This window comes from Berghia stephanieae, chromosome 8, assembly GCF_034508935.2.
Source record: "Berghia stephanieae isolate SIO BIC M18660-M18661 chromosome 8, UCSD_Bste_1.3, whole genome shotgun sequence".
Lineage (NCBI taxonomy): Eukaryota > Metazoa > Mollusca > Gastropoda > Nudibranchia > Aeolidiidae > Berghia > Berghia stephanieae.
Window position 1 is genome coordinate 35,905,705 of NC_088367.1, and position 11,447 is coordinate 35,917,151.

Consider the following 11,447-nt stretch of genomic DNA (forward strand, 5'->3'; position numbering starts at 1 on the left):
AGTTCACAATTTAAAAAAATAATTACATATTACTTCACAATAAATGAATATCAAAGTATTTCATTAGATATTACTTAGATTAAATCTTAATTACTCTTCATCATGTTTTTCAGAGAATGGGAGGGAGAAATTGATAAGATGAGGTCAGATTTCTTCCATATGAGACCAGAAAAACCTAGTGGTGCATTGGATTTTGACGGCATGGAAGGACATCTTGGTATGACAACACCACGGATGCCAGTCACTGGAATGGATAATGCAGATGATGGGAAACCTCTCATAGAAAAGGATGAAAGAGGAATGCCTGTATTCAGGGTAATTGTTTAAAAATGACAGATTTAGCACAAGTCTCAACTCTCCAAGCTAGAGCTGGGGCGGGAATTGGTATATAAGGGTCTTGCAGATACCAAGTCATTCATGGAGATATCTTTCGAACTCAGAACCACACTGTTTGGTTTAGTATCTTGGCATAAACGAGACCTAGATGACTAGATGTCTTGTTTTGTGACCTAGATGTCTCATTTTGTCACAAAGATGTATCCTTTTGTGTGTGCAAGCCGTTGGGGTAAGTACAACTAGCGCTTGTCAGTCAGAAAAAAAAAGATCAGCGAGCTACGTTTGAATAAAAAGAAACCCTGAAGATAAAACCCTACAACGTAACCTTCAAAGGCGATTTTCAATCATATTTGGACCTAAAATATCTTGCCGTCTTCATCAAAAGATAAGTAATGGCTATGCAATTATAGTTCGATTGAAGCCCATTCTCGATATTCTTCCTGGTCTTATGGTGGAAACGGTTTATTCTGCATTAAAAACAATATAAAGGGAACCTATCAATTCAAAACAAAAAATCAAGTCACTGGCAAAGGGTTAATTGCACAGTCCAGCATCCTGTGACACCTCTATTTCACTTGCTAATCATGAAAAAGTAATAGCAATCAACAATACTGAATTGAAAAAAGAAAAAAAAAAGAAATCCCAGTAGCAATGTAACCCTTCAAAGGTAAAATTTTATCTTACTTTGACCCAACACCAGATCCTCTGGGTGCTACCTAATACGGAAAACGAGGGGAGATGATGAAATGACGATGGTTATGGAAATTTGCAGCAGTGGGGAGTGAACCAGGGACTCCGGGAGGAAGATATCAGAGGGAAATGAACCTGGAAATATAGGAGATGGGATACCAGTGGGAGACAAGCAGAATTGTTCAGAAACGACCGTAAAGAAGATCGTGTATTGATGCTATGTGCTGAGGTAAAATGCTCACAACATCCGCCAGCGGAAAATCACAAAAATTACAAAACCCGACGAAACCGACCAAAGTTATGGGAAGTTGGGAGTGAACCATGGGCTCAGGGAAGTGTACACCAGTGGGAAGTGAACCTGGGACTATGGGAAGAGGATATCAGAGGGAAATGAACCTGGGACTATGGGAGACAGGAACCAATGGGAATTGAAGCCGGACATGGGAGGTGGGCACCAGAGGAGAATGATCCTGAAACTATAGGAGGTGGGCACCAATGGGAATGAGCCTGGGGACGAGAGCCATTACCAGTGGAGAGTGAAGCCGGGAATATGGGAGGTAGACATATGGGAGTGAACTTTATTTTTCCTAAAGCTACCGAAACAGTCCGAAGTAATGGGAAGTGGGCAGTAGTGGGGAGTGAACCAGGGAATCGGGGAAGTGGACAATTATGAGTAGTGAGCCTGGGACTATGGGAGGAGGATGAGAAGGAAATTAACCTGAGATAATGGGAGATGGATACCAGTGGGAAACGACTGGAAACCGATGTGGCCAATTTTTCTTTCTTATTTTCTAGAACTTGCCTTCCATAGGAGTAGGCTAATTCATGTTGCAAATGTTAACATTCCAAGTCCCCTCTTTCTTTTTTTTGTTAATTTTAAAAATTGATTTTTAATATTAGTCTCAAATTGAAATATTTAGAATTAAGGTTTCTTAACAAGAGCTAGAATAAGCCACATAGACCCTTCTCATCACAAATTAATAGATTCCGCTCATTCACATTCAAATTTGATTGTTAAGACAGGCAGGGGGAGGGGGGAACCTCTCAGAAACAGAGGAGATGATCTTAATCAGAGCCTTAACAAATTATTTTTAAATGGAGGGTGTTATGTGTTTGCTCTGAAAACAAAATATTAAAATAGTAAACAAGCGAGAGAGAAGAAGAAGAAAAAAACGCAAAATATTTTGTGTTGGGTTTAATAAAGATAAAAATACCTTACTCAATCTACCAATACTGTACAACTCTAAGTAGCAAAAACCAAAAACGTTTTTAAAAAAATAAAACAAACAAAAATGAAAAAAGAACACCCCAAAACAAATGAATAAAATAAAAAGAATTTTTTTTTTTTTTTAAATTAGAAAAATCCAGAAATAAGCAAGTAAATGAAAAAGTAAATTTTAGAAAAAAAACAAACTGATTTTTGTATTGTATGGCCGATAATTTTCATTATTATTATTTTTATTTTTATTATTATTATAAGCTGGATCTCGTGAAAAATCTCCATCACCTCGACTTAACAGATTTGCTTCAACATTGGAACCTATTGAGCAACATGTTTATAAATATCTGGCTTGCGGGTGGTTGGATGGGAGCATCACCCTTGAATCATATACCTATGATGTTCGCATGGGTGTACGATCCGATAGTGATGTCGTTTCTTCTTCTCTTTACTAGCCTATCCTGCTTCTTTGGTTTGTGATTGTATTTTTGACAGGGGATATTTTTTTTCTGTAAATCTTCTGCCTGTTTGTTCTTGGTTATTTATAATTTAGCTTATGATATCTTTAGGTTATGATTTTGATTTACATTTGTACTATTTTTGTTAGATTGCTTGTTTTTTTTGTTTCAGCGGTCTCTCATATAACCTCAATTGTGTTGGAAGAGACATAAAGCAACAAATAAAAAAAATTTTTTTTTAAATAAAAAATATCTGGCTTAGCAAGACAACAGACGAACCTTGATGCCTACTTAAGAAAATGAGTGGTGTCAAAAGCAAAGGAAAATGATGGAATTTACAATCATAAAAGCAAAAAAAGAAAAGAAAAAACAAAACAAACAAAAAAGAAAAAAACAAACAACATTTTTAATGAGGCCATGGATGGTCCTAAGCCCGTGTTAACTCAAATGTTGCAACAGTGGACAGGAAACTCAACTTTGGTTACTTGTGCGGCTATTTGGTCTTGTGATATGACGCTCACTTTTGGATCGGAAGGTCCTGGGTTCGAGCCTCGCTCTGTGCATAGTTTAGTCCTTGGAAAAGGCTCTTTGCTCATATTCTCTCACCGTACTCTGGTTTAAAATGAGAAGCTGGCCATTAACAGCATTGTCTCTGTCAGAAAAAAGAATTGTAATAAGATCATTAATTGATTAGCTAATAATGGTCTCTGAAGTAAGTTACTTTCTTTACAAGATGTTTCATCCTCATCAAGAATTTTAATACACCAATAGACCATAAGAATAAGATAATCTGTGTTTGTATTCAATAGAGATGTTATCAGGGATATGCCATTGTAATTTGCTGGTTTAGAATTACAGATACTGCTCTGGTAGGTTTAAATTTGTTTGCTTCTTACTCTTGTTTTATTTGCTCCCCATTATAGGTTCGATTCAACATGAAAGATTACAGACCTGAAGAGGTGAACGTTAAAATGGATAGTAACAAAATTATGGTGTCTGCCAAGCATGAAGAAAAAAACAGTGGATCTACTGTTAGTTGTGAATATAACAGGGAAGTCAATGTTCCAGTTGAAGTTGATCCATTGGCCTTACAGTGTATGTTTCAACCAGATGGATTTCTTGTATTTAGTGCTCCTCTCCCAGCACCCAAATATGATGTAATCAAAGATGCATCTGCTTCTTCTTCAGTCTACATACCCCAGAATTCTTCTGTCAAATCAAGCTCTTATCATTCGTCGTCATCCAACAATAAACTAAATGGTAATGATGGAGTTGGTATGTCTCACAGCCCTCAGTCAATCCATCACCATCACCCACATATGAACCAGCAACAACCAAAAGTTCTGCATGTAAGTCAGCAAAATGCTGTTGCACCATCCCCCTCGTTCCCTTCCTCATCATCTACTTCTTCGTCAACCAAATTTACAGAGCACCCTGACGTCATTGTTCCAACTTTTAGACCACCACCCGACATCAACAAGCTTTTGGATGCTCCTGCTTCTATTCCTCCTCTACATGCATCACCTATGCCAAAACCACCTCCTTTCAACAATCTCAGTTCAACTTTCCCAGCAGGTCCAATTTTCCCGGACTCAACCAAACAAATCCAGTTGAGTGTTCCAACGGTCACTTCTCATGATGGTAAATTCCAGCTTACCATGCCTATTGATGACTTTAAACCTGAAGAACTCACGGTCAAGACACAGGATAGCAAAGTCATCATCTGTGCCAAGCGTGAAGTCGTAAGTGGCAGTCGTAACCACACAATGGAGATGAATAGGGAGCACAGTCTTCCAGATAATGTGGACCCGCTCACTGTGAAAGCTTTCTTCACTGACACCAATATGCTTATTGTAGAAGCCCCCTTGATGAGAGGCTGAATTGGGGTTGACTGGAATAATAGTCAAATCATTTACCTGATCAGAATTGGATTTAATTTGTGACCAATCATCTCCAAACAGTATTATGTCAGGGTGAACCGATACATACAATTGAATTTTAAGCTTGAGTAATAAAATTTGAGTTGAACTTAACGTCCCAAATGAGGAGAGTAAGTTTTATTTCTTCCACTCTAAAAGTTGTTGGCTTCATAATTTTGATCAATTTTATTTAAAACGTTCACTCAAATCATTCTGGCATAGTACCATCGGTACACATTTTTGAAGGAAATGATTAAATCCAAGATCTGAGTCTGACTCCTCAATGGAGAAATTGCATATAAATGTAATCGTTTTTTGATGTAAACTACTCATATATAACGTTATAATGATAGCTTTTAATCATCATCAAATATTTGTCTCTGTATTTTATTGGGCAGTCTTATATCCTTGTATTGTAATTTAGATGCTCTACGTTCTCACTAGATTTCCATGCCTTGCCTTTTTATTTACATTTTTTAAGAGATGTACTTGTTCAATGAATTTGAATGTTTTACTATTCTATCAATTTGGTAATAGTTTATGGGTATAATAGAAGATCTTCAACCATGTAATCTGAATTTGTATTTAGTGAGATGATTTTATTTAGAAGGAGATAAGAAAGGAGAGGGGAAACCCTTCTGCTTGGAAGTAGGTACATATGACTTTATTATTTTAGAAAAGTAATCATCATTGACTTATGATGATGGATATCTCGGCATGATCATGACGATGACGATATTGATAATGATGATGTGATTTTTTTTTGCTTCTATAAATAAATAAGAAAATAATTTTTTTAAAAATAATTCTTGTTTGTTTTGGATTAAAAATGTTGTTGATTTTTGTCTTTAAAATGGTAGGGTATTTTTTGCTTTTATGAGTCGTGTACTTATGGAGAAGGTCATGATATTTATTTTACTTTTTAGTTGCTTGAAAAATAATAACGAAAAATTAGCATTATAATTTAGCCAGATTTCTTCTCACAGTTCAGCGTATATCATTTCATAACCAAAGTTAAATTAAAATACACTGTTCGCAACATAAATGATGAATTGTCTTTAAACTGATTAAATAAAATTAAAGGGGGCACAATTCAGTTCATCCCTTTCTTCTAAAATGATATTAAATCACCTTTGATATACCGTATACAGGTGACCTGAAGTTTGTTGAAATTGAATGTTGACGTGGAGAAATCTGAAAAGTTTTTTTTTTGTTTTTTTTTAATTGGTGTTCCTTGAACTTGAATGCAAGTTTGTTTTTATTTTTGTTTGTTTGTTTATTTTTTCTAATTTTTTTTCAGATTTAAACTGGACCTCTACAGTCTCCACTTTGTCAAAAGGGAAAAGCTAAAAAATAATATAATATTTCATGCACACGATTTTTGAAATATCCTGTCTCCAAAAATGTTGCCATTGTAATCTTTTTTTTTTTATTGTGTTTTAATTCTCACTTTGATTGCTTAGTATTTTTCAATTAGATCACATCTTACTGGTGCTATTTTACAAAGTCATTTCATTATATCATTTTTATTGAAATTGGAACCCTGGTGTTGTACATTTTTATGAGATTTATTTTACATTTCTACATTTTTGTTTCACATATTATTTTGTTTTCTGTCTGCTTTTGCAGATTATTTCATATTTTAAAAAGTCAAACCTTTTACACATCCAAAAATCTATATCAACAACATGATGAAACTGTCATTCGTATATTTTTTATCAAGATAATGTTTTTTGTAAAGACGATGTAAGGCATGATGTACCTACATATCGGACATAGTCAATCTTGTTTTATATAAACTTGTTTGTGATAAACTGCCTCATCTTGGTATTAAATTAGAGTGGGCTGATGCTAAATCCATCAAAAAGTTAAGTACTATTGGTATTTAAAATCCAAAGAACCTTTTTTTTTTTTTTTTAAATTTTTGTATCATCTTTTGTGTGGCTTAGATGGCAGCAGCCTCTTATGGTTCTCACACTACTATGTTATGACGATCGACCCAATCAGCAAAGTCTGGTCCGCATTCGTGCACGGTCGCAAACCCGCCGGGTAGCATCGTCACAACACACCGTTCGACTAGATGCTCTGCCGTCTTAGTCTTGTCACAAAAGTCAAGCAATATTAAAAATGGCCTGTATGGGTTCCTATGATGTGTCCTTGGGGTAAAGCACTTTACATACATTACCTCACTCAACTCAGATGTGAATGAATACCTAGCTGTAGCCTGTTACGGATATTGTTAAAGCATTAGTACAAGATAGTTGCCTAACAGTTGATTTATACTTTATGAACTGGAAATATAATTCCATATGGCCTGTTTTGGGAATAAATATAAACATTGTTATGTGCATTGAGCACATTAAACTTGTGGATATGCGCTATAAGTTCTTATTTATCTTATGTTTTCAGGCAATGATACGTATTGATTACAATGTGTTTTAACCATCATTCAATTGTTAAAAGTTTGTGCTTGTGTTCAGATTCTCAGCATTATAAATATTGACAGGGTTGACTAGAATTTCTCTGGTTGTCTCCCTCATACACTATTGGTGTATTTAATCTATCATCTTACAAAACTATAAAGGTCAAAGATGTAAATGATAGAATAGCTGAAATGTACTTTGTGCCTAGTCTATGACAAAATATTTTTGCCTTGGGTAGATCTTTACACAAATTAAAAAGGTAGCTACCAGCTATCACCTTCCCTTTATGTTGAATGATTCATTCACTAAGTTATGATGATGATTATTATTTGACAGGACACACACATACTCTCTCTCTCTCTCTCTCTCTCTCTCTCTCTCTCTCTCTCTCTCTCTCTCTCTCTCTCTCTCTCTCTCTCTCTCTCTCTCTCTCTGGGTGGGGTTCCCTACCTCCACAGTGGGCAGGGAGGTACTTACCGTGTCTTCTATCCCCTTATATCTGTTTTCCAACTTGCTTTCTGTCTTTGTCTTGGTGTGAGATTGCTCGGTTTTGTCCCGACCCTGGCCGGAGTCCTTGACTGGGAGGGAAACAGTCAAATGCATAGTTATTGTTTTGGGAGATGATATTTTTTTCCTTGTAAATCATCTCTCTGTTATGTATTATTATTTTTATTTTGAATGTATAATGTAAGCATATGAGTGTATTCCTCTTTGTTGGATTTTGTGCTTGTGTCTGGATGAGACTTGTAGGTGATTTCAAACTAAGTACATTGGTGGTATGCTCTTGGAATCTACATCTGATCCCTATTTGTTCTCAGTTCCCCTTTGTCTTACTTTTTCTTGGGTGCTTTAACTGTAATTCTAGAACTTTTTACTATCCCATTTTCTTCCTTTTTACTGGCGCTGATATAACCTAAATGTGTTGCAAGCGCCGTAAAACCCTTAAAAACATAAAAACAAAACATCTCTCTCTCTCTCTCTCTCTCTCTCTCTCTCTCTCTCTCTCTCTCTCTCTCTCTCTCTCTCTCTCTCTCTCTCTCTCTCTCTCTCTCTCTCTCTCTCTCTCTCTCTCTCTCTGTATGTGTGTGAGTATGTCTCTCTCTCTCTATCACTCTCTCTCTCTCTGTCTGTCTCCTCCCCCCCCCCCCTCCGGAATTGGTAGTCCTGATACCCAAGTATTTTCCACAATATTTATTTTAAAGTTGCATGCTGGGTGGGGTTCCTGACCTCCCATAGTGGGCAGGGGGGGGGGGGGTACTTACTGTGTCTTCTATCCCCTTAAATCTGTTTTCCAACATGCTTTCTATCTTTGTCTTGGAATGAGATTACTTGGTTTTGTCCTGGATTTGGCCGGAGTCCTAGCTGGGAGGGAAACAATCAAATGCATAGTTATTGTTTTGGGAGATGATATTTTTTTCCTTGTAAATCATCTCTCTGTTATGTATTATTATTTTTATTTTGAATGTATAATGTAAGCATATGAGTGTATTCCTCTTTGTTGGATTTTGTGCTTGTGTCTGGATGAGACTTGTAGGTGATTTCAAACTAAGTACATTGGTGGTATGCTCTTGGAATCTACATCTGATCCCTATTTGTTCTCAGTTCCCCTTTGTCTTACTTTTTCTTGGGTGCTTTAACTGTAATTCTAGAACTTTTTACTATCCCATTTTCTTCCTTTTTACTGGCGCTGATATAACCTAAATGTGTTGCAAGTGCCGTAAAACCCTTAAAAACATAAAAACAAAACATCTCTCTCTCTCTCTCTCTCTCTCTCTCTCTCTCCTCTCTCTCTCTCTCTCTCTCTCTCTCTCTCTCTCTCTCTCTCTCTCTCTCTCTCTCTCTCTCTCTCTCTCTCTCTCTCTCTCGTGTGTGAGTATGTCTCTCTCTCTCTATCACTCTCTCTCTGTCTGTCTCCTCCCCCCCCCCCCCCCCTCCGGAATTGGTAGTCCTGATACCCAAGTATTTTCACAATATTTATTTTAAAGTTGCATGCTGGGTGGGGTTCCTGACCTCCCATAGTGGGCAGGGGGGGGGGGGGGGGGGTACTTACTGTGTCTTCTATCCCCTTAAATCTGTTTTCCAACATGCTTTCTATCTTTGTCTTGGAATGAGATTACTTGGTTTTGTCCTGGATTTGGCCGGAGTCCTAGCTGGGAGGGAAACAATCAAATGCATAGTTATTGTTTTGGGAGGTGATATCTTTTCCCTTGTAAATCAGCTCTCTGTTATGTATTATTATATTTGTTATTTTGAATGTATAATGTAAGCATTTGAATTTCATTGTATTCCTCTTTGTTCGATTTTTTGCTTGTGTCCAGACGAGACTTATAGGTGATCTCAAGTACATTAGTGGTATGCTCTTGGAATATACATCTGATCCCTATTTGTTCCCAGTTCCCCTATGTCTTACTTTTTCTTGGGTTTTTTAATTGTAATTCTAGAACTTTTTACTATCCCACTTTCTTCCTTTTTACTGGCGCTGATATAACCTAAATTTGTTGCAAGCGCCGTAAAACCCTTTAAAAAAAAATTATAAATAAAACTTTGCCTTCATAGGCTTCCATAGACCTCATTAAGACCAAACATGCTTTCTGTCTTTGTTTTGGAATGAGATTAATTGGTTTTGTCCTGGCCCTGGCCGGAGTCCTAGCTGGGAGGGAAACAGTCAAATGCATAGTTATTGTTTTGGGAGGTGATATCTTTTCCCTTGTAAATCAGCTCTCTGTTATGTATTATTATATTTGTTATTTTGAATGTATAATGTAAGCATTTGAATTTCATTGTATTCCTCTTTGTTCGATTTTTTGCTTTTGTCCGGACGAGACTTATAGGTGATCTCAAACTAAGTACATTAGTGGTATGCTCTTGGAATGTACATCTGATCCCCATTTGTTCCCAGTTCCCCTATGTCTTACTTTTTCTTGGGTGCTTTAATTGCAATTCTAGAACTTTTTACTATCCCATTTTCTTCCTTTTTACTGGCGCTGATATGACCTAAATGTGTTGCAAGCGCCGTAAAACCCTTAAAAACAAAAATAAAACAGGATGACACATTTAGGTCTGGGTGGGGTTCCTGACCTCCCGTAGTGGGCAGGGAGGTACATACTGTGTCTTCTATCACCCTGCATTTGTTTTTCAATTGCTTTCTGCCTTTGTCTTGGAATGAGATTACTTGGTTTTTGTCCTGACCTTGGCCGGAGTTCTTGGCTGGGAGGGAAACAGTCGAATGTATAGTTATAGTTTTGGGAGATGATATTTTTTTCCTTGTAAATCATCTCTCTGTATGTACTGTTATTTTTTTTATTTTTAACATATGATTTGTAAACATTTGAGTGTGTTCCTCTTAGCGGGATCTTGTGCTGGTGAGACTTTTAGGTGATCTCAAACTAAGTACACTGATAGTGTGCTCTTGGAATCTATATATATCTGTTCCCTATTTGAACAACTTTCCCTCTGTCTTACTTTTCCTTCTAGTCCTTTTAAATGTACATCTATAATGCTTTTACTATCTACATTTTCTTCCTTTTTACTGGCTCTGATATGACCTAAATGTGTTGCAAGCGCCGTAAAACCCTTAAAAACAAACAAACAAACACATTTAGGTGATCTCAAACTAAGTACATTGATAGTGTGCTCTTGGAATCTTCATCTTTTCCCTATTTGAACTAATCCCCTCTGTCTTTCTTTTTCTTCAGTACTTTAATTGTAATTCTAGAACTTTTTACTACCCCATTTTTTCCCCTTTTTACCACCCATTTTTTTCCCTTTTTACTGGCTCTGATATGACCTAAATGTATTACAAACGACGTAAAACCATTAAAAAATTTTTAAAAAAGACCTCATTATTTTATAACTATCGTATTAAATTACTAGTGTTATTTTTGCATTACAATCATAGTGCCCTGCAAGAGCTGAATTTGTATGTAGAATACTATCCAGGTGTTTTCCGACGTATCATGAGTAAGACAGTGTCATACAGACTTTTAATATAATTATGTATTGCAAAATTTTTCATTTTGATAGATTTGAAAGGAAATTCAAGTGCAAATATCAAATATCTATCGGATGAGTCATCTGGTCTGGCAATGTGTACATGTATCAAGATACTGTCACTGACATATATTTCAACTACACTGCTGCTTTTTTTAATGTCAAAAGACACAAGCAAAAGTGCCCCTGTTATTATATGTCTGTCGTAACATTGCATATTATATTTGTATTATCAAACAAATAATTTTTCTTTAAATTTTATAACAGAAAAAATCCTTAGAGTTCTCATGCCTCTAAAACCAACTATACAGATGTCATAAGATGACAGCTACCGTATAATATGTCTTTATATATGAACATATGAGGTCTATATTGTATGGCAGTGTCGTTCTCATAAATATTTTCATGTGTC

The 11,447-nt window shown here is 36.2% G+C and overlaps 1 protein-coding gene across 4 annotated transcripts in view; it reads left to right on the forward strand.

Moving 5' to 3' along the window:
* The window catches only part of LOC144978581 (uncharacterized), a 92,508-nt gene extending 84,501 nt beyond the window's left edge, over window positions 1–8,007 (forward strand). For 2 of the 4 annotated variants that reach the window (XM_078924846.1, XM_078924849.1), the window contains exons 3-4: window positions 114–315; window positions 3,627–7,332. In XM_078924846.1, the coding sequence (XP_078780972.1) occupies window positions 114–315; window positions 3,627–4,583 (1,159 nt within the window). In that variant the 3' untranslated portion in view covers window positions 4,584–7,332. Of the gene's footprint in view, window positions 1–113; window positions 316–3,626 lie in introns of all 4 variants that reach the window. The other 2 variants (XM_078924848.1, XM_078924847.1) reach the window with 2 other exon arrangements.
* Window positions 8,008–11,447: the final 3,440 nt, after the last annotated feature.